General features: G+C 37.2%; 3 protein-coding genes and 1 pseudogene across 3 annotated transcripts; all 4 read left to right on the forward strand.

Annotated features, from left to right (window-relative positions):
- LOC117618698 overlaps positions 1–6,842 on the forward strand; it is a 21,313-nt pseudogene extending 14,471 nt beyond the window's left edge.
- A 2,666-nt stretch (positions 6,843–9,508) lies between these two features.
- On the forward strand, positions 9,509–11,325 carry LOC117615913 (cytochrome P450 81Q32-like). The gene is made up of 2 exons (XM_034345090.1): positions 9,509–10,447; positions 10,780–11,325. The coding sequence occupies exons 1-2, from the start codon at positions 9,509–9,511 to the stop codon at positions 11,323–11,325; spliced, it is 1,485 nt and encodes a 494-aa protein (XP_034200981.1).
- A 1,809-nt stretch (positions 11,326–13,134) lies between these two features.
- Positions 13,135–14,225, forward strand: LOC117618703 (cytochrome P450 81E8-like). Its single transcript, XM_034348405.1, has 2 exons — positions 13,135–14,028; positions 14,124–14,225. Exons 1-2 carry the CDS (start codon positions 13,135–13,137, stop codon positions 14,223–14,225), a joined length of 996 nt encoding a protein of 331 aa, XP_034204296.1.
- A 446-nt stretch (positions 14,226–14,671) lies between these two features.
- On the forward strand, positions 14,672–15,619 carry LOC117615934 (MFP1 attachment factor 1-like). Its single transcript, XM_034345117.1, has one exon. The coding sequence runs from the start codon at positions 14,841–14,843 to the stop codon at positions 15,333–15,335; it is 495 nt and encodes a 164-aa protein (XP_034201008.1). The 5' UTR covers positions 14,672–14,840; the 3' UTR covers positions 15,336–15,619.
- Positions 15,620–24,783: the final 9,164 nt, after the last annotated feature.

The raw sequence follows: 24,783 nt of genomic DNA on the forward strand, positions 1-24,783 counted from the left end.
GCTTGAATTTTTCGTGTCATGTAGGCAACATATGATCCACATCAAGACTGCTTATCCAAAATTTAGAAAGAGAACAAAGTGGCTGCAGGATAAGCACAATAGCACTTTCATTCAATGGCTACGCTTCAAGGTATATGTTGTTGAATAACATATTTCTCTTTTAATTTTCTTCTTATTTCTATGTTAGATTGAATTAAGATTTGATTAATTTGCAGGTTCAAAGTGAACTTGAGGAAGACAATAATGGCGTATCAGAAAATTTAAGGTGGCTAGCAGCTGGTCCAAACATGGCAGTGCCATTATATAGGAACTATCTTATTAAAGGTATTAAATTCAATATCAAGGCACAAGATGATGTGCGGACAACTCAAAATAGTGGAGTTTATTTACTTGCACAAACCATGCAAGTTGCTAGTGCCAAGGATAAAAACCCAATTCTCTCAAATATGGGTTTCTATGGTGTCATTCAAGAAATTTGGGACCTTGACTACCAAAAGTTTACAATCCCAGTCTTTAGGTGTGATTGGATAGATAGTTCTGGTCTTGTAGTCGACGAACTTGGATTTACCCTTGTAGATTTGAGTAAAATTGGACATAGGAATGACCAATTTGTTTTGGCTTCTCAAGTCAAACAAATATTTTTTGTTGACGACCCGATGCATCGTGGTTGGTCGGTAGTTTTATCAATGCCTAATAGAGAATATAATGATGTTATTGGTGATGAAGTCTTAGGTGATGTGATAATTGAGTGTGAGCCATTTACTAGAGGGATGCCAAATGTTGACACATTTGATGAACTGGTGGGTGAGTTAGGTGGTCAAAATATTCGAGATGGGTGTGAAGATATATGGATTGAATGATGCTTATGTAATTGGCAGTGTATGACATTCATTTTATAATATATTGTAATGTGATTTCTTCACTTTCATTATACAGGTTTTGGCCACAAAACAATCAGTGCAAAAAATACTGGATCCAGATTACATCATTATATTCTGCATAAAAAACGTCTGTTCAAATAAAACACGACGTTATGTTTAACCATTTATTCAGCATATTTACCGACGTCTTAAAGCAACGTAACAATGAAGAACCACGACGCTATTGTGAAGCAATTATCCAGGATATCACGTCGGGGAAGGATTAAGAACCGCCATGTAATCCAAAATAACACGACTCCAATCCCATAATACCGACGTCTAAAAAATGAGATAAATTATCTGAACATTAATTTGGAACCGACGTGGTTTAATAAATGCGTCGTAAATAATGACGTTGTTTAGAAGTTCAACGTCGTCTACATTAATAAGTGCGTCGTGAGTAATGAATACATATAAATACAACGTCGACTATATAAATGCCACCGACGTTGTTTCGCATTTCAACGTCAACTACATAAATACATACGTCGTAAATAATGACACTGACAACTATATCCACGTCATCTTTTTTAGAAAAATCGAAGTGGAAAACTTATTTCACGACGGTCTTTTGTAAATAAGAGACGTAGTATTTTTCATTAACGTCGTCTTCTCATGTATTTAAAGATGTCATATTTTTTCTTGTCGTGAAAATTATATTTAACGGCGTATTGTTTTAGTTATCGTCGTTGTATGTCTATATTGCGGCCTTGTTCTTCTAATATGTGTCATATTTTTTCTTTTTAACGACGGTGATTTGTTTTTGTTGGTCGTCTATTCTCATCCTCGACTATTTTTTAAAACTTATGAAGACTAAACACGTCTGTTTTTATTTGTTTTCGACGTTGTTTTATTTAACAACGTCTAATATTTATCGTCGTTGTTTGTTTCTGAAAATAGGACGTAAAAATTTTGTAATACGACTCTCATATATTCGTAACCGACGTTGTTTGTTATTTCAACGTCTAGTCTATAAATACATACGTCGTAAATAATGACACTGACAACTATTTCCACGTCATCTTTTATAGAAAAATCGAAGTGGAAAATGTATTATACGACGGCTGTTTTTATATAGTCGACGTAGTAGGAATCAATAACGTCGTCTTCTAATGTTCTTAAAGACGTCATTTTTTTGTTGTCGTGAAAATTATATTTAACGGCGTCTTATTTTAAGTTTCGTCGTTGTATGTCTATCTTGCGGCCTTGTTCTGTTAATATGTGTCATATTTTTCCTTTTTAACGACGGTTTTTTTAGATAGTTGGTCGTCTATTCTCATCCCGACTTCTTTTTTCGTTCTTTTTGCAGTACAAAGACGTCGTTTTGTGTTTGTTGATGACGTTGTATATTTTAACAACGACGGTGATTTAGCGTCGTGGTTTATGATGGAAAAGATGACGGTGGATTCCACGACCACTGAAAATCTTAATACACGACGGTGATTTACCGTCGTCTTTTTGCTTTTTTGTAGTAGTGATTAGTCATAAACATATAGATGCATAAAACTAACACTTAAGATGTAAAACTTCAATGTGTCAACAGCCAGAAAACAGTTCCAAGTATGCTCCAAAACCTTTATGAGCTTTATCAAAATATAAGATAATAAGGTATTGAGTGTGAAGCCCAAAAACTCTACATCACTTCTCCCACTTGGGCAAACACTAACTACTTTGCTACTTCAATATATAGTGCACCAATAACCTTATGATTAGAAACACTGTGACAACATGGTGTAAAAGAACTTTCAAGGCGTGCTCCTAAATGTACTTCACAGTATAAGCCTAAATGCACAGAACTGTCAAGAAATTTTCCGTAATGATATGTGATTACTTGAGAATTTACCATAATTAATCTATATGTCGGATTAGCGTCAAATTTCATGGAAACAAACTAGAGACATTAATCTTCATACATAAAAATTATAGAGTCGTTTATAGCTAATTAAAAGGTCTGAAATTGATCTACAAAGTTAATCAGAAAATCTGTCAGCACATACTTTTCCTGAACACAGATCACTTATAAAATTCTCACAAATAAACTACACATCCAATAATCACGAAAGTTTTCAGAATTCATGAAGACTCGTATATGCTTAACATATCAAAAATTCAGGTCATTTGGAGATCTTTATGTGGGTCATTCAACAATCATTATACATAATGCAGAAACTGTCAGGAAAATTACTGTGCATCTGTTTCAAATTTATAAATTCACCAAAAAATAAATTCTCAACATATTTTCATGAAATCAGCACCTCCAAAAACCTTAGAAAATCATCCTTCTCGTCTAATTTTGTCATTAGTTAATTCGAATTATAACTTCACCCTAACAGACGACATGTTAGCATAGTTCAAAACTGGAAAAATTGTCAACTATAAATTTATGAATGCTAACAATATACACCTCAAAATTTAGTTATCCTTATGCATTCTAAACATTCAACATTAAGTTCCATGTAGGTACAAAACAATTAATACCATATCACAAAGGCAAAATATAAAATATCACTTTATCAAGTTTAAACACTTTTAGCAATCAAAAGATCGTTTGCATCTTGAGTATCTTATATATTGCAATGTGCCACTTTTGATTCAAAACAAAATTAGTGAGCCTTGATTAGAAGTGCAATTTGATTCATGCAACTCATTCAATTAAGAAATAACAGTAATACAATATCCTTAAACATGATCTACGCTTCAAATTGCATGGCCTTACAAAACAGCCAATTTATTTTATGATGAACATAACCTTATGGATTAATCCAACTTTACATGATTCCATCAAATACGAATTAATACTTTTAACACATGTGGATCAGTCCAACTATACATGGTTTAATCCAAATCACTTACGGATCAATCCTTTTACATGTGAAGTTGCATTGATGCTACAAAAACATTCACTTAAATGCATACAAAAAGCAACCAAGTCTCAAACATGTCCATACATAAACAAACAATATAGCCAAGCAAGAAAGTTCCAAAGTAGCTCACGTTTCCCTTTATGTGATCAACCGAATTTATCTTTCCTTGAGTCATGAAAACAACTTTTATGACTATTTAAGACCACTATTAATAAATTATTATCAGCAACTCAAGCATGTGAGATTTATCAAAACCGATAAATGGGACATGTATCATGTTACAATCCATATAACAAAACAAAACCGTATATGCGCCTAATGGAGTTAAGGTTCACTGTGACATTCTGAAAAGTTTTTAAAACACAAACATATCTGGATAAGCTGTCCCATAGTGCTTAAAAATATCTGTACATTATTGATTCACACCTGTGGGTTGAGAATCAAACATGTTTTTAGTGATCACCAAAAGAGTCGCTATATGAATTTCTTTCGTAGGTTAAATTCTCACATCTGTGGATAGAGAGAAATTCCTATATTAATTCACATACGTTATCTTTTGGGTCACTCCACCATTAATAAACATGGACAAAATTTCCCCAGGAAGCTTTACTTAAACATTATTAACTTACACCTGTGGGTCATAAGTTAAACATGTTCTAAAACACTAGACGAATATTAGGTCTGAATAAACTTCTTGTACGAGAAAATTTCTCATCTGTGGATCAAGAAATTTCCTGTTAGTTTACACAAACCCTTTCTCCATGTTGTTCCATCACATCTGTCATCAATTTGTATTCTTTTCATCTGTGGATGAAAATAGCACAAAAGGCTACTAGTTGTGATGCAATTATTGATCAATTTTTAGATTGGAAACTAAATCTGCAATAGTTAAGCTGCTGTGGCTCGCTTAACTAATGCAATATTCGAGATCTCCAGTCTTTGATCAATAGCCTTTCAAGCATGAATGATAAAAACTTTATATTAAAAACATGCTTAACAGAATGCGTTAGTGAAACAAAAGATTAGAAAACAATACATGCTGATGTAGCTTTCAGTTTTAGGTTTTATCTTTTGGTTTGGTACTTTATAACCTTTCGCATATATACATTTGCTATGCTAATATATATAATAATAAAAAACCTGAAAGTCAGCTTGGTTAGATAGAATGAAATCGTGTGCAAAATAGAATTCTTGATCGTGTGATGTTTTAGTTTAGTATTGCCTTAAACTCTGATTATACACACATATATTCTTTATACCGCAAATCAGATATTAAGCATGCCTGAGATTAAAACTTGAGGCCAAAATTTAATATGCCATAGAACATGATGATATTAAAATTAACACTAGAAATCTAGATCATAGTGCAAAATGATTGATGAGAGAATAGCTAAAATGGATTTCTCCAAATAAGTCATGGTAAAACAATTCATGACAGATGCGATATCTAAAAAATAAAAAAAACTTATATGCGTTAGCCAACGCAATGATTAGTAATTAGTAACTGTAGCTTGCGGCATTTTCAATTATATTTTGCTTGGTAGAGACAAAAGTATTACCCAGCCTACAAAAAAGTTTTCATGCATATATAATGGTTCAAAGTATAATTTGCAATGTCCAAATAGGTGAGCAAGTTCCTTCCGTTTTTAAAATCTCACAACAATTATATTTAGAAAAGATGAGCCAATTCTATAGTGCAACTCCTATGTATCAAATTAGAGGCAATTTTAGCCTTTTGCATGCACGTCTATTGATGAGAAACAGATATAGAATAGGTCATTCATACATACCTCGTAAGCTTATATTGCCATATTTGAGACCCTTTTATATGTCTTCTAGAATCTTTGAATTTGAGTCAGGTACATCAGAAGTCGAGACATTAAAATCAGGAAGCCCTCCGTGCATCCAAGATTTTCCCCATAACGCAATTGAATTTCGAAAAGATGCCTCAAAACCAAAATTGGAGGCCCTGTCAAGAGGCAGTAAAAGAGGAACAACTTTTCGCCTTTGGCAAAATGCCGCCCAATTGCAGTGGCTGAAAGGATGGGTGATTTCTTTTGGTTCCAAAACATGCAGCCTAGGCTCTGATACCACATGTAAACTATATTAATGACTGCACATGATAGAACACACATCGAGAATATACAAGAGCACATCTCCTCAATCCGATCCCTTCATACACTCATTCTAGATGGGGTGAATTCTTTTGTGCTGGTTGGCTTGATCGGTTGAGCAGGGGCACTTGTATTTATATGCATCTTCCTAAGAGTCTTGTCCATCAAGAAACTCTTAAGAAGTCCTTATTGCATTAGGTTTATAACTTCTAATCCACAATTAAGATAGGAATCCTTCTAGCTCTTATATTAGCCTTAAAACACTAACTTTATAGAGCTGCAGGTTTAGTTGTTTTGAACTCCTAATTGATATCAAGTCTTAGAATCCTTTGATGATTATAAGACCACACTTTAATGAGTTAGACATCTACACGTCTAACACTAATTACCAAGTTAATTGTAGGTGATGCTGGTAGCTGGGACTGACACTTCATCAACAACACTAGATTGGGCAATGGCGCTGTTGAGACAATGGAGAAAGTAAGAGCAGAGATAGAAGCCAAGATTGGACAAGAGCGTCTGTTGGAGGAGCAAGACTTGCCAAAGCTCACTTACTTACAGAAGGTGATCAATGAGACACTTGGCTTGTACCCACCAAGTCCATTCTATTCCCTCATGAAGCCTCTGAGGATTGTGTGGTAAGGGGATTTGATGTGACACGTCATACAATGTTATTCATTAATGCGTGGGTTATCCATAGGGACCCTGAGGTGTGGGAGGAACCCACAAGATTTGAGCTAGAGAGGTTTGAAGGATGGAGTGGCGACGGCTCTGAAGGGTATAAGCTAATTGCGTTTGGGGCTGGAAGGCGTGGATGTCCAGGGGCTGCCCTAGCAAACAGGTTGATTGGATTGGCACTTGGAACTTGGATTCAGTCATTTGAGTGGGAGAGGATTAGTGAAGAGAATGTGGATATTGTTGATGTGAGTCTTTTAATTAATTAAGGAGATTTATTTTCTTGATTAATTAAGGGATTTACTTTCCTATTTTTTATATAAGTGATAAATCATTGTACAATTAGAAGATACTTTCATAATTCTTTACTGTATCTAATTCCTTATAAAGCCTACATGTAAACTCTTATATATACCTCTTTATGGAGAAAAATAAATTAAACCTAATACATTCAAACCATATTCATATTTTAGCATGGTATCAGAGCCTAGTTCTCTTGTAACCTGTGGGGTATGAGTGCGCGTGGTTTGCACATATACTTCCTCTATGTGCAAACCACGCGCAATCATACCCCACATAAAAATAACACCCTGTACGAGTGTATTTCTTCCAATCAGATTTGAAAATGCCAAGTAATCCGATTTGTTAAAATTTGAGTTCATTTTTGTTCACTATCTTCTTCACTCGAGGTGGTGATTGTTTTGTCTAATAATGACACCTACTTTTGGAGTTTGTTAGCGCGCCACTTGATAGTAGAGAAAAATTAAATATGAAAAAATAACTTTGAAGATCAAAATATGAAGTACGGGTCTAACAGAGCTAATAAAAACAGTTGAAGACTAAAAAGTCTGAAAGATGAAAGTAACCTCCATGGATAGGATTAGGGTTCATTAATGGGCTGGGTCGGGTTAGCTCGGCTCAAATTTAATAGGTTTGGGTTGGGCCGGGCTTTAAAGAGGAGAGAAAAAATATTGGACCGAGCCAGGCCGGATTTTTTTAGAAAATTCAAAGCCCAAGCCCAACCCATGAGCCGAGCTTGAGAAAGCCCATCGGGTCTGGCCGGGCTAAGCCCAACGGGCCCTACTTCATTCAAAAAAAATCATAAACTTAATCATAAGGGCATTTTAGTCCAAATTTGAGATTAAACTCACTTAATTCCAATATTTTCACATCCAACCAAATTCATAAAACACCTAATAAAGTTACACAACTTTTAAGATTTTCCACAAAAATAATAAAACCAAGTATTATTTTTGAGGTTATTACATAATTAGATCGTAATATATTTTAAAAAATAATAAGTATCAAAAAAATATTTTTTTAAAGGATGGTATTAATAAATATGCAAATATTTGGTGATGTGATCAAGAAAAGCATGATTATATTTGGTTGTACAATTATGTTTCGTGATATGATTATATTTTGTGATGTGATATGTTGTTCATCTTATATATATATATATATATATATATATATATAATTGTTGAATTAATAATTGACACAAATTAATGTGCTAATCATCGAATTATAAACTAGGAATGAGTAAAGAAAAGTAAATGAAATGAAACAAATTATATATGTGATTTAAGTGATATAATCTTACAGTCCCGATCTCTTGGACCACAAGAGTCCAAGAGATTATGGTCACCCACCGTTGGATATTAATCCAATGGTTCAAAATGATATATATAAATGCAATATGACATAAATGATTATTACCCGATTCAAGTCATAAATGAGTGAACCGTTGAATTTACATCCAACGGTGAGTGACCATAAATCTCTTGGACTACAGGGGTCCAAGAGATCAGGACTGTATAATCTTATACCTAAATTCTTATTTATGCATAATTATATATGTATGCGGGCCTAACGGGCCGGGCTTTTATGGGTGGGTTGGGCTGGGCTTTCTTGGGCTTAATCTGGCCGGGCTTATGGGCCGGGCTTTAGACACCCAAGCCCGGCCCAAAACGGGTCGGGCCATCTCAAAGCCCATAACGGGCCGGGCCGGGCTTTTATTTGATGGGCCGGGAGGGGCCCCCATTGGCCCATGAGCCCATGGGCCAAATGATGAGGCCTAGATAGGATAGCCATATCCATTAGATGAAATGAAAGTAACTTCCCATCCCATCCCACTAATATGGGAGCTTCCACAATCCAACAGTGCAACACAAAAACCCCTCATTCTAACCCTAATATGGTGGTGATACCAAAATCAGCAACCAATAAGAGCTAAAAACGTGGACAAAATGCATCATCGGTAGGGTAGCCCTCGGCACCCGAGAATGCCGATCATAGAATGAAGGCACAATTGCCCACTGGACATTTGGCATGTCCACAGTTCCAAATCAAAATTCTACACAACTTTCACACCCCTCAAGACTTATAAAAGAAGCACAATTCCCCAAAATGGAGGTAATCAGAACTTACGGCATACTGCCTATTGATCTGTCAGTTTAACTTACTAAATCTGTACTTACTTAAGTATCGGAGAGCATTCGGCCGGTACCATACCGGTGCCTAAAGTCTTACCAAGCGTTCGTTCTCTTGCAGATCACGCGCTCTATCGAGGCCCAAAGCATACCGAATGCCCAACATCATTAAATTGAGCGGAATAAGTACCGAACCACTTTCTTGCATCAACAGTTGAGCCTATCACGATACATATGGTTTCCATTAGGCAAATGTTTGGTAACTCAAAAGATTGGGCTCGTTTCCGAAAAAAAAGAGAGAACAATTTGGGCTATATAATTTAGTTCGAGTTGACATAATATATAAATTGTTTTATTCTATTTGAGTACCTAGCTCATCCTATTGTTGAATGCTTTTGTCCTTTTCCATATTTTTCCAATTGCCACGTTCTTATATATAAATATATGTGGTGTGCAAGTTCATAGCTACATCATCTCATATTGACAAAAAGAGAGTCAAAAGAATGGAAGAACCCTTTTGGTACGGTTTAGCTCTCATCATCTTCACCTTGCTTCTCAAGCTATCCACAACTAAACTTAGACAAAAACACAAGAAGAACTTGCCCCCAAGCCCACCATCTCTTCCCATGATCGGTCATCTCCATCTTGTAAAACAACCAATCCACCGAACCCTCCAAGCCCTTACTGAAAAATTCGGCAAAGTTCTACTACTCCGCTGGGGTTCACGCAGAGTCCTCTTGGTTTCTCCGCCTTCGGTAGCGGAAGAGCTTTTCACAAAGCATGACATCATCTTCGCCAGCCGGCCACGCTTGCTTGTAGGAAAACACTTTGCCTACGACTTCACAACAGTCACTTTGGCTCCCTATGGAGACCTCTGGCGCAACCTCCGCCGCGTTATGACTCTTGAGGTCTTCTCCTCTGCTCGCCTTGCGCAGTTTTCGAGTATCAGGCAAGGAGAAGTCCGCTTGTTACTAAATCAGACAATGAAGAGTTGTGCTAAGAGCATGACAAAGGTCGAGCTCAAGGCAAAGTTTACGGAGCTTTCGTTTAATGTGATGACGATGATGGCTGTGGGGAAGAGATACTACGGTGAAAATGTTTTGGATGCTGAAGAGGCTAAGAATATACAAAAGGTTATTAGGGACGGAGTGGACATATCCGGGGCAACAAATTTCGGAGACTTTTTTCCGTTCTTACAATGGATGGATATGACGGGAATTGAGAAGAAGATGGTGAGCTTGATGGCAAAAATGGACAACTTTTTGCAGGGCTTGGTTGATGAGCGCCGTGAAATTTTGTCAGCGACTTGTGGATCCAATAGGAAAGAGGTCAAGAAGTTGATGATTGATAACTTGTCGGCGCTCCAAGAAAAGGAACCCCAATTCTACACTGATCAAATTATCAAGGGAATTATTACGGTACGTAATTCATCTTTAAATCATGCAATTCTTTTATTATAGTTTTGGCTGTTTTGTTTTTTCTCGAAGTTTCAAGTAATTTAGTCATATTATATCACGTGTATTTTTATTAATATTATAACTTAAAAGTATAATTAAGTCAAAAGAAATGGGTAGCTTTATTTGTATGATTTGGAGTCCTAGTATTAATGTCATAGATTCGATGTTGTTGGATGCTTGTACTAAATAATTGGATGAGATAACTTAATTAGTAGTTTCTGCATATAAAAACTGAATAGTGGCAAGGGAGAAAGAGACATAACATCTAATCAAATGGTGGCTGACGCAACCTAAAATGAGGTTATTGTATATGCAAGTCTATTGCCCTGGAGGCAATGGAGAAAGTAAGAGCCGAAATAGACACCAAGGTTGGACAAGAGCGTCTGTTGGAAGAGCAAGACTTGCCAAAGCTCACTTACTTACAAAATGTGATCAATGAAACACTTCGCTTGTACCCACCCACTCCACTTCTGGTGCCTCATGAAGCCTCTGAGGATTGTGTGGTAAGGGGATTTGATGTGCCACGTCATACTATGTTATTCATTAATGCGTGGGCCATCCATAGGGACCCTGAGCTGTGGGAGGACCCTACAAAATTTAAGCCGGAGAGGTTTGAGGGATGGAGTGGGGAGGGCTCTGAAGGGTACAAGCTAATTGCGTTTGGAGCTGGAAGGCGTGGATGTCCAGGGGCTGGCCTAGCAAGCAGGTTGGTTCGATTGGCACTGGGAAGTTTGGTTCAGTCATTTGAGTGGGAGAGGATTGGTGAAGAGAATGTGGATATGAGTGAAGGTTTGAGGCTTACCATGCCAAGGGCCAAGCCCTTGGAGGCTATGTGCAAACCACGCCCACTCATGCTAGCTTAGCTTCCATCATATAGCAACGTACGTAAGGACATGAAGTGGCCCAATCAATAATACCTAGTAGCCCTATATATGTGGTCTAGTACCCATCAACTTGAAACTTAAATAAGACCAAAATAATTTATTTCATGCATTTCATGCTTCCAATATGATTTACGTGATATCATTAGTACTTTGTCTGTAAAAGTTTAGGGCCGTTTGATGGTGTTTTTGGAGGCCATTTTCTGTTTTCATTCTTAAAAAACACTAAGATTTGCATTCGGTGATGAATTTAAGAAAACGCAGAAAACGTTTTTTGAAATCATTTTCAACCTTTCATTTTCAGAGAATATGGATTCACTGTCAAAAAAACAGTGCATAAGCCACCATCGTCAAACACCACCCAACAACCACTACATGCCAATTGAACCACAATCACCACAACAGTCAAGCCACTTGCTTGCTAGGCCAGCCCCTATTAGGACATCCAAGGGGAGTGTTGTGAAACGTGTGTGTGGATGTAGCAATGAAGACTTTGTGCATGCAATAGTAGATTGATGTAAGTGAAATGGTGTTTCTGGTAGGTGAAATATTTTCACCTCCAATTCTTCCGCAAAGCATTAACTGCTTTGCTCTTGTGACTTTCCCTATAAAAGGGATCCTCAACTGAAGAAGAAGATACACCAATCCGAAGAGAAAAGCGAGAGAAATTTGAGAGTTAGAAAGTTTTTTTCGAGAGAGAAAATTCTATCAGTGTAATACCACAAGAACAAATACAATCCCACCTCAATATTCAATGGTACTTTTATATTATGTCTATTTTATAATAGGGAGGAATATGTAACAAACACTCAAATTGTAACTACATGGTGACTATTGACTAATAGAGCCAATAGTCACGCAAACTAAAGTAACTAATGCCGTCTTTTTTGGTAGTGGCAGTGATTGTGATTTGTGAGTCCACGACCACTATTCACCTTAGAAAATAAAAAGTTCAATGCCAAAAAGTAATTTTAAGTCTTAGAGATTAAGAAACATTAAGTCCTATTTACTTCCGTAGACATGTTAAAATAAGGGGGTGCAAGTTCACATCTAGACCATTTCATATTGAATCATAAAGAAACCTATGTAGAAAAACAAGACACAAGTGCCAGAGGCCATATATATATATATATAAGGCCAAGGGTTTTAATGTACGAATGAAACCTATGAAATATTTGATACTATGTGTGGTATGATTTGGTTGGCTTAACCTCAAACGGCATACTTACCACTACTATTAATGTAATTTAACCTTATAAGGATAATACTAGATTTGCCATATTTATATACAACATTGTGTACCACATCTCTAATAGAGGTGGAGAGATGGTACATAATGTGGTATATAAATGTGATAAGTCATTTTTCTTAACGTTATTATAACAGCCAAACGTAACAAAAACGTTAAACCACCAAAAACATAACTATAAACCGTTAATTATAATAACACCCCATATTAATTAAAGTAAAATTAAATCTCCAAAGGAATAATGCTACAAGTAGTTTTTTTAAATGATGAATATTACTAGTATTTTCAACACAAACAACAATTAACTTGATCAATGTTGATTCACAAATAAAGATTATAAGCATCTTATGTTGCCGGACAATCTAGAAAAAGAACTCACAAAATCATCAAATGGTAAAAATAATTTGAGCACCTTATTTTGATGGTTACATGCTTTGGGTATTTTCTTAACTTTTTCAGTCAATTTCAAGTTCTAGCATACTTGACTGGATCCGTGACAAATAGATAGATATGCCAAGTTCTTTTATATGAAGATTCAAACAATGGGAGAACCTTTCTGGTACAGTTCAGCTATGGTCATCATCTTCACCTTCCTTGTCAAGCTCTCCATATCCAAGATTACACAAAAACACAAGAAGAACCTACCCCCAAGCCCACCATCTCTTCCCATTATTGGCCATATCCATCTTCTAAAACAACCAATGCACCGAACCCTCCAAGATCTTTCTCAAAACTTGGGCAAAATTCTCCGTTGTGGTTCACGCAAAGTCCTGTTGGTCTCTTCGGCTTTGGCGGCAGAAGAGTGTTTGACGAAGCATGACATCATCTTCGCCAATCGGCCACGGTTTCTTGCCAGAAAACAATTCCACTACAACTACACAACAGTTTCTCTAGCCCCCTATGGCGACCTCTGGCGCAACCTCCGCCGTATTATGACTCTTGAGATCTTCTCCTCCTCTCGCCTTGCCTTGTTCTCAATTGTCAGACAAGGAGAAGTTGGTTTATTACTGGATGAGATAATGAAGAGTTGTACTTCAAGGGTTGAGCTCAAGTCCAAGTTTGCCGATCTTTCCTTTAATGTGATGACGATGATGGTTGTGGGAAAGCGGTGCCATGGTGAAAATGTTGCAGATGTTGAAGAGGCAAAGAATTTTCATAACGTTTTTAAGGCCTTCGTGGACTTGTCCGGGGCAGGAACTGCGGCAGACTTTTTGCCAATTTTACGGTGGGTGGATATATCAGGCTTGGAAAAGAAGATGGTGAGGTTAATGGCAAAAATGGACAAGTTCTTGCAAGGTTTGGTTGACGGGCGCCATGAAATTCTATCTGCTTCAAATGGTGAACATGTCAAAAAGTTGATGATTGACAACTTATTGTCGATGCAAGCAAAAGAGCCTGAGTTGTACACAGATATTATAATCAAAGGAATCATTTTGGTAATTGCACAAATCTTTTACATGTGTTTGATTAGGTTTTTGTTTTGGTATGAATTAATTTGATATCATGTGTGCAAATTGCCAAGTAATTGTAGGTGTTGCTAGTTGCTGGGACTGACACAACATCAACAAATCTAGAAGGGGCAATGGTTCTGTTCCTAAACCATCCAGAGGCAATGGAGAAAGCGATATTCTAATTTACTATAATGTATTGGGTGGTGAATCGAATTCGGGTGCAAAGGAGTAGGATATACATTGCCTTGATCAACTGGTCTAACATAGGTTTGCAACTGCCCTAATAATTTATTTAGAATTGTTTAAGGTTTAAAATGCCTCAATCAAAGAAGGTTTAATTTTTGGGACAATACCCACTGTAATAACAATCAAATTTAAGGGTGTGAAGCTATCAATAGAAGCTTTGGCCCAAAAATAAAGAAAATTATCAATAGAAGCTATAAATGTGGAATTAAAGTGGCCCAATTTGAATTGAATGGGCCGAATGTAAAAGCAAGAGCCTAACCAACCAACCAGCAACCCTTCTAATTAATTACAGAGGCCTAAAGAAGGGAAAATAATTAAGTAAAATAAATAAAGATGAAAAAGGTGAACCGTCAAACATTTCATTTCAATATCAGCGCTCACTTCTAAGGTAACCCATCCTTTTAACTTTAATTTTTACCTATAAATACCCCACTCTCACCGTTGATTCTTCTCCACATTTGAATTCCACCAACAAATAAATTTATATAATTTCTCTTTTTTAAATTAGGAAGTGCTTCTTTCCACCTCCACCACAGTCCTCATCAACAAAAATGTCGGACTCAGAGATCACAGTCGCATCAAACCAGAGCTCAGCCATGGATGCCGAACCCCAAAACCAGCAGCCAGAAGACGCACCAGCTCATAAGCCACAGAAGCCCAGCCACGCCACCTCCTTCAGCATATGGCCGCCGACCCAGCGCACCCGCGAGGCCGTGGTGAACCGCCTCATCGAGACTCTCTCCACGCCCTCCCCTCTCTCCAAGCGCTACGGCACCTTGTCCGCTGACGAGGCCTCCGCCGCCTCCCGCCTCATCGAGGATGAAGCCTTCGCCGCCGCCGGTGGCTCCGCGGCGTCCGAGGAGGATGGGATTCAGATCCTGCAGGTCTACTCCAAGGAGATCAGCAAGCGTATGCTAGACACCGTCAAGTCCAGGACAGCCTCTGCTTCCGCTGCTCAAAACGGTGCGTCGGAGTCCGAGAACGCGAGCTCTGTTGAGGACCCCACCGCTGCTGCCCCCAGTGAGGATATCAGGACCGAACCCTAGTGATCTCCTTGTGTGTTTTAGGGCATTTTTAGCTTCAAATTTAGGGCTTCCATTTCGAGATCTATTTCGTATTAGTTATGGATTTCTTGTGATGCCCATATACTATTATGACTTGCTAAATATTTATATGCTTAGGTATTATCGCAATGCGCTTCTGTTTTCTGTGGTTTATATCATGTGGGTTTCTGTTGAGTATTGATCTACTGGTTTTTTATCTGCTTTGTTCGGAGATGTTTGTGCTGAAAATGTTTATAATGAAGTGGATGCATTTTGAATTTGGAAAACATTAAAATCTTTCCTTTTGCATACTCTTCATGTTTTCTAGCTGGTTTGTGTTTCATTTCAGCTTCAATACCAGCTGAATTCCAATGTCCGAATTGAATATTTACTTACATTTCTTGTGCATAATGTTGCTTCTTGGAGCTTGACATTGCCCTTTAAATAGTGAGGGGTGTTTCCTGCAGCTGGTTTTTCATCACACCATGCCTCTTTGGCCTGGTACCTTGTGTGCTCCTACAATGTGCAGGATTTAATTTTTCTAAAAGTTCCTTTTTCTTGTCAAATTTAAGCTTTCGGTGAAAGTGAGATTGGCTGATGTTGCTCAGAGCTCTGTTGTTGTTCAAGCATGTTAAAACCTAAAAGTAGTCTGCTTTCCATCTATGATGATATGCATATCTACTTTTTCTTGTTTTCACCTTATGTTGCAAATCATGAAAATAAAGGTGACTTACTTTTGGTGTAAGCATTATATAGTTCTTGGTATTCTACAGCATAAATTCTACCTAATTTAGAGTATTTTTGTTGTAGAATGGTTGAGTGTAGGGAAGATTAGTGTCTGCTGCACCACAACTATTCACAAGTTCCATTCACTCGCACCTTGGACAAATTCGTTGGTTTTAGGTTGATGTTTATAGCAGATGTCTCATTTGTTATTAAGCAGTTTTTACCTCTCTGTCTCTCTGTGGCTGTTGTGGCACTGGCAAGTTTGATATCCATGGTTTTTGGTGATATGAACATAATCAGAGTCTTGCTTTTGGATTGTTGTTAGATTATTATGAAGAAGTGATGAAATATAAATGATTTCTTAGTGTATGTTATCTTTGGACCCAGCTCCAGTTTGTTCGGCAAACTAATATCATGCTTAGTTTTCTCTTTTAGCTGGAAGTAGTTGCGTGTTTTATGTCAGTTTTCATTATTTCTTGGTAGTACAGTGGTTGTGGTTGTGGTTGTGGTTGTGGTTGTGCATGCTATCATTCTGCGTTTTTGTCATGTGGGGAGATTAAGACGCGCCTAATGATGTGTTTAGTGGTTGTGCCCATCCTAATTCATCAGTCTCTGTTGCTTGTCATCTGTTTCACCAGGTAGAAACAAATACATTTTCTGTAGACGAATTATAGAAACAGAAACATTGGTTTTTTAATTTTGGGGGGCCCTTAAACTGGGCTTGTTGGGGCGGCCCTTGGAATTTATTGAAGAGCAGCTGGTGACTGGGAATCGTTTGCCTTCATCACGTGCATTAGGGCTATAGATTGTGTGTACATAATGCCCCCCCTCATGTTTTGAGTTCAGGTCTAGAAATTAAGGCTATGTTTGGTAGGTCTCATTGGACTGGACTGGGTTAAATAGCACTTGAAGCCCATATTTGGTAAGAGAGGGGACTAACTTAAATGAGACTATACAGTTCAACAGTGAAAAAATGGCTCATTTGCTCCTCTAATATAGTGATCTTGAAACGTGGTTTGCAAAAATCATCGCTAAACTGAACAAGCGAGTCTGACACACACTGGCCTAGCTTCTCTTCCTTGATGCCATTCATCACTCTTTCTCTTCCCGCAACTTCTCTACCTCAACAAAATTGAGGTTGAAAAACTGAAGCTCCAAGATATGTATTTTCTTTGTGGAATTTCTTCTGACCCAACTCTGGAAACCCATCTCCTCCAATCCATCGTCGTCCACTGCACTGCCCCCAACCCCAGCAACATCAATGGCTCCCTCTCAATACTCTACCCCTCTTTGCAAATTCAAAAACCCAAATATTCTTTTTCATCTCCTGAAGAAAGGTCCCATGGATGTTAAATCATTCTCCAGAAACCTCTCTTTGAATGTTTGCTTTGAGTATCTGTTTTAAAGAATTTCTGAAGGATTTTAATTATAAAAAACATTTTTTATTTATATCATTAAAATTAAATTAAATGAACTTAATTATTGATGAAAAATCAAATATAGTTCGTTATTAATAACACCTGTCACGTCTCTATCCCCCACTGGATCCGCAACAGTTCAAATATTTTTTGGGTTGGGCCTTCCCTTAGTTTTTTATATATAGCTTACTTATTCGGCGTAAAGGAAAAAATGAAATTTAAAATGAGCGTCAAACTTGGAACGCTTGTCGTTTATCTGGCTCGTAGGTAGGACCGTGTGGGGTGGTTGGTGGTGTTACATTGATATATTTTCACCGCGCCTTTGATTCTTTCAGCAATTTTTGGGAGAGAGAGGATTTGTTGGTGGCTTCTTGAAAATTTAACTTTGGTGACTTTAAATTTTTTATACTTTGCATGACTTTGGTTCTCAAAAAATAAAATAAAAATTGTATGACTTTAATTAATAATATATAAAATGAACCCGGGGGCTTAGTGTCTTTTGAGGCTTATTGAAGTTTTTTCGATTCGCACCAATTAAAAAACCAAGAACATTAGCAATTGGGAAATATTTATTTTTGCCCCTAAATAAAGTAAAATTGCAGATGGAAATATAGACCCTTCTGTTCATGCAAAAATCTTATCAATTCAATGTGCTTTGCAGGCTTAAGTTTCTTGGGGACTATTTGAGATTCATAAACAAAATTATTTATTAGTCTCTAAAGTTGGAGAGCTTGAACTAACAACAGAACATAATCTGTTGTCCAAATTGTCTAATTGTATGAACCAACTAAAGCCTGAAAAATTACATGTACGTATGAAAATCCTTAGGCGGATAAAAAACAATATCCAATATGTCACATTTTTGTGCATCATGAACATGGAAAATAATTCAACAAGAACAAAAGAATGAGAGAGAGAGAGAGAGAGAGAGAGAGAGAGAGAGAGATGTAGGCTGCAATTAGGCTAATGGCCAGGGCCTTTTTTGCTAGGTCCAGAGGCCAATCTAAACGCCAAGCTCCTCACCGAAGGACGACGAGCAGTGCTCGAGTTGTAGTTAGAAGAAACAGCAAAGGTAGCCATGCCTACCTCCTCAGCCCCATCAACTCCTTTGCATCCGCCATCACTGCCGCTGTCGCTTGTTGCTGATCGAAGGGCTCTGCAATCAACTTGACCAAACTCTGTTGACACAATCAGCAGCACCATCAACCCCATCACAAGCCACACGCAACTGGTTGATGCTGTTGAGCTCTTCTTCATTCTCATTGCCATCTTTTACTTCACAGCTAGCACACAAATCTTTCTCGACAGTTTTCTGATTGGTTTGTTTTTCTGTGTTTTGAAAACAAGGCCAACCCACTTGTATATATACGCAAGGATTTGAGCTGCTGATGACGGTGTGGCTTAGTTATTAATGTAGTGGGGTCAATCACACGATGTTTGACTTTTCCCTTTTTTTATATTTTATATTTTACTTTCGTTATAGTTTACTTGTACAATGGAGTGGGGAGCAAGGTGAGAATTCCGGGGGAAGGACAAAGGAGGGAGGTGTGCTTTTACTTTGAAATTGTTTCGTGCTGTTGGAATTTGACTTTAATTGCCAAACCCAAATACGTCTCAAGTCACCAAGAAAAAGCAAGAAAAAGGTTTTTTCTGTCTGCAAAATCCGAACTACTGTCATGAGCATCACCTTTTTGCATGGAAACACACCGTTTGTGATCCAAAACGCGTGCGTCTTGTTCCATCTGTACGCGGCACTCTCTTTATTATATATATATTTTTTCTTTCATGGCGGAAAAGAAGAAATGTGTGACAGCCAATTGTTAGAGGGACAATTAAAGGCAGTGTTTTTGTAGACATGGCAAACCGAAAAAAAAAACATATTTTGTTTGTTGAACCGTCTCTCTCTCTCTCAAGTACAGGACGGTGGAGGTGAACATAGATTTTCAAGATTAAGGGTAGGTGTTCAAATTAGTCCAAAGGGATAGCCAATTTCAACTTTTCAAAGGCTGTTCAAAGGGAGGGAGGAGGCATTAGGGATGTGCAAGAATTTCAACGATCCTTTTTATCTTCTTTTCAAGATCACATGGTCTTTTGAGTGTGCGGAAGACCACTTTGGGGATTTTCTTGCTTTGCTTTGCTCCCATTTTACAGGTAAGTAAGAATGAGGAGTTGGTATGAAACCGTGACCCCATTTTTTCTAGCTTTCAGCATGCATATATAGCAAGCAAGTTGGACATTTTGATTTCCCAACCGATGCCACTAGACACGTGCTTAGGTGTCACTAGACATGTTTGGTGGCCATCTAGTATCAAAATTTGGAAATATAACCATGACAAATTTGGCAAAATCCTACTCGTGACTCGTGAGTCATGAGATTTGATTGTGGTGGACTTTTAAGTCATAAAATATAGGGAAATAGTCATTTGGTCCCTGCAGTTTTAATTTTGACAATTTAACCCTTGTTGTTTGATTCTGTTACAACACATCCAAATTCCCATTCCAAAATATCCCTATACGTAAGGGATACGTGTTTATACCGTCAAGAAATTGAATGGAAATTTGGACATATCCTTAAATTGCAATAAAATCAAACTATACATATCAAATTGCCAAAATTGAAACTACACGAATTAAAGTAAAAATTTCGTCAAACTACAACATATTTTGCCTAAAATATATTGTTGCTTGCAAGTGAGTGTGAATGGATTGTGTTGTGTATCATATGTCTCATAAAACAATGACTTTGTAGAGGTCTCATAGGAACAAATATACGTATATTTTACATATGACAGATAGTATTAAAACGATCAACATGTTATATACGAGGCTCGTGAACTTTGATCCTCCAAACATCCAATATGTGATATATGTCAAGTAAGGACGGCGACCGAAATTGAGGACCATCATCCTGCAACAGCCGCCAACAATGGCATTTGCTTGCAAAGTTTGACATGTTATATATGGATTATTTCATGGTGTGTGCTGCTGCTGTTGCTGCTGCTGCCGCCGCCTATATATATATATCATATATATTCACGGGTTCAGATACAATACACTTGTCAACTGAGATTTTCCGCCAAAGCATCTGAATTAAAACAAAATTTATGAAATCTTACTCTTATAGATTTCTTTCTGACAGATATATATATTCCTTATTGGTTTTATATTGTGAACCAAGAATGTTTACATGCTATATAAATATAGGGAGAAAACCGAACATATGATTATGAAACCTTAATTAGTTTAGTGTTAGGACAAAAATTGGTGAGATTCTTTATTATACTACAAGCAATAATATGATAACCACTGATTAGTTGGGTAATTATTAATTCCACATTCAGTTCAGGTTTATATATATAGTTTTCTTCCACTCTGCAAGTCTGTGACCAAAACTAATTAGAAGAGACTTGCACCAACCCCAAAAAAAAAGAACTTGGGAAGTAATCAACTCAATGGCTTTCATTTGGTTCTACAAACCTCCAAAACTTAAAATTTGGGTTTGTTATTAGATTGGGTTGGAGGGAGAGAATGATATTGTACAATAAAAAAATAGATCATGTTCCACAAAAGTCCAAGAGTGTATATATATTTAATTTTCCAATTCCCATAAAATAGGTTGTGCATGTCCCTTTGTTACATCTCCTATATATACTTGAACAATGTGTTGCAGCTCATTCACAAACACCCAAAACACCAAACCAAACTAAAAATGAAGAAGCACCATGGCTTCATCAAAGTCTTTGCAATGAACTCCATCTCTGCAGTCATCTTTCTCTTCCTCATCCTCTCATCTGCTGTGGAAGTTGAAGGCTCCAGGCCTCTTGTGCATAAGCTCTCTTCTAATTCTAATTCAATCAGCAAGTTTCAGATTGTTCAGGCATATTCTGGTCCCAGTAGAAGAGGGGTTGGCCATGCTCTTATGCATCTTAGTCTTTATCCTGCTCCGATCAAGATATCTGAAGCATATTCTGGTCCTGATAAAGGTGGGGATGGCCACTAAATCAGATTCATCACCATGTCCATCTTCCTTCTCCAAGCAGCCCAGCATGCTTGTTCTTATAATCCTATCAGTCGTTTTGTGCTTTTCTATATTATTATTATTATTATTATTATTTTCCTATTGTTTGCTTAGAGACATATATCTCGCATTTGTTTGTGCAAAAGTGCATTGTTTACTGAAGTGAGATACACACAGATACCATAATTAATTTAGTTTTTTTTCTTTTCCCAAAGTTAAGAGGTGGGGGGATATTCTCACACGCTATCGGTGTCAAGTTGTCAAGATTCAAATCTTAGATCACTCATTTGCAAGTGAATTTTCTTTTCCACCAAATTAGATCCGTTCTCCAATTAATTTAGTTTATATATATGCTGTTGGGATGGCAAACATTATGTTATGTAGTGCATGGTCCATGTTCAAATTAAATTAAAGTTTCGCTTTCAAGTTTTGAGGGGGGGACATGGAGTGGTGGTTGTATCCGGGAAACAAGAAATGTGATGGCCAAAGTAGGTTGTAATTGTTGGAAATTAAGCAAACAAACAAAAAAATTGTTGGAAAGAAGAAATTCACCACTTCAGTTTATTTTAGTATAAAAATACTCCAAATGTTGATCATATTTTGCAACTTAGCGGGTTATGAAGAGCCAATGTTTCCTTGTTTTTTTTAATCATTTTCAAATATTAACACACACACACATATAATATTATATTATACAATAATGTGTATTAATTATTGTAATTTTGACTAGTTTACAATTTGAAGGTCTTGTAGCAGCTGATGATGGTCAACCACTTACCCAAATTTTAAGCATTTGGGTTGGGTCATGTAGCAACCCAAATTTGGGCTGGACTTGAAGAAAACCATAGGACGTGTGCTGTATTTAATGAAATTGGGTTGGGCTTGTAGTTGTACCCGTTGTGTCGTCAGCTATGACCAATGAGCCTGTTATTGTGTCAGTGCTTTGTGGTGCAGCTGCCGGAAAAAAATCATTAAACAAAAATTCATGGAGGATGGTAAAACAATAACATGACCACACATTGGAACCCAAGTGCTTTCTTTCGTTTAATGCAAACATAAGCTTAGTTAAGTTGGCTAGAGCAGAAGTAATCTCTACTCTGCACGCGAATTTGAATTACCTGTACGTAATTTAGATAAAATTAAATTAGAATATTGCTTAATTAATTAATTATTTTTTTCTTTTGACTTTTTCATTTCGTTGAAACATTTTAGGCCAATTGTGGAAAACTAAATTATTTTAGTTGTTATAAAATGAACGGGGATATGAGCGAATATTGAACTGCACGTAAAGTAGATGAGACACAGCATTTAACGAGGTTCGGCTATGCCTACGTTCTCGGAGAGCAGCAACAGTAACCTTTCATTCATAACATAATATGGTTACAACTCTAGTGTTTACAATATGTATGCTCACCTAATTTTCTCTCTAGGAGAATTTCTCTTTGCTCTCTTTCTCTTCACACACTCACCCTCTTTCTTCCTTCCCTTCATCTTCTCTCATTTCATCTCACATTACAAGCAAATAGAATGCCTATTTATAGGCAAAGCAAATGGCTTGGTTTGGTGGGTGTGTGATTTGGTTTGGTAGGTATGGGTTTGGTTTGATGGGTGTGTGGTTTGATTTGGTGGGTGTGTGGTTTGATTTTGTGTTCAACTTGAATGTTAGAGCATGTGTTGAACTTGAATGTTAGTTTGCAATGTGGGCTTCACCCATTTTACAACACTCCCCCTTGGAGACCACATGTCCCTAGATTGGTTGCCTCATTAAAACCTTGCTTGGAGAAAACCTAGTGAGGTAGAAAACTGATGGAAGGAAGAAAGAAGAGTATAACAATCTGTATAGCATACTTCTGGATGCTCCCCCTGATTAATATCTCCCCCTGATGTCTTTATGACTCTTTTGGAGTGAGAATCTTTTGGAGTGAGTGGAGGATGTAGCCATTAATAATTCTCGTAGTTGAGTAAGTAAATATATTTCCAGTGAGCTATCTCTATGTAAATCATAAAAATTTTCAGAGTCCGCGTTTCCAACAAAACTTGGGCTATTTGTAAGTTCACTTGAAAGAATATGCCCGTACATGGTGTTATGCGGAAATAGCATCAAATATACCTCACATCATCCCAAAATGATGGTGATGGAGTTGAGCTCTATCTGGAAAATATGATGTCCGGTCCAATATACTTCCGGAAAATCCTTAAAGTGTCCAACGGATAATCCTCATAAAAATGCTTCAATACTTTCTTAGTATAAGCAATAATCTCGTTGGCATAATGCTCGATCTTTAAGTCGAGACAAATATTTCTGGAACTCTTGAGAAGCTTTAATGTGTTTGCAAACATATTAATGTACTCACTGAGGCAATTTATGCATATTAGTATTGAGTACAGATTTTGTGCTTCAGGCACATGTCATTCAGGGACTTGCTTCATGCAATTTCAATCCTTTCAAGGATTTTGTTTAAAGGGATTAAACTTTATGACACATTATATAGCTTTAACCCAGCTATTTATACATCTTTAGGGAATCGCTTCTGGCAATATGCTCCGTGCCTTTAATAACCCTTAAAGATAACATGTTGGTCTCCATGTGCAATAAGGGGGGCACAATTGAATTTTGAAAATATGGAGAAAACCCAACATTCCTTGTTTCTGCCAGAAACATTGTGTCATACAAAGTAGGTATATTCCCTTTTATTCCGAACACCCAAGTATAACTTTTAGTATTAACAAATTTTGGGGTTCGTACTGTGGGTTTGTTCTTTCACGTTCATTCTCATCTATAATGGAATTGCCTCATTCCATTTTGGCCAATGATATTGTCGACATTTAATAATTGAACGTGGTTCCAATCAACACAGCCCATTGATGATTTGAGTAGCTACTCCAAAATCAAAATTTGTCATTCATCAATTCATGATCCCACCATTCTCATGTGCATGCGCATGCATCAATTATAAGCATTTCTTTGCTTTTGGGTACCCAAGCCACTACATGGGGCTTTTATTATGTGAGAATGTGGATTATAACCTCCAATGGAGCGTTATGTTATAGTAGGGCGTGGATAATCTCCATTTAGGGAGTTGGAACATTTAGAACCCATATATCTGTCATGCTGCAGGCATGCCACAGATTAATATATATACATGTCAATTAATTTCTGGGACTTTAACCCATACAATTTGCAACGCATTAGGCGTGCACAATATCAATATTGACATGTCAAAGGATTGTCCTTTCGGGACTTCAATCCACATCATTTGCTACGCAACAGGCGTGCATCATATTGATC

Source organism: Prunus dulcis, chromosome 1 (genome assembly GCF_902201215.1).
Source record: "Prunus dulcis chromosome 1, ALMONDv2, whole genome shotgun sequence".
NCBI lineage: Eukaryota > Viridiplantae > Streptophyta > Magnoliopsida > Rosales > Rosaceae > Prunus > Prunus dulcis.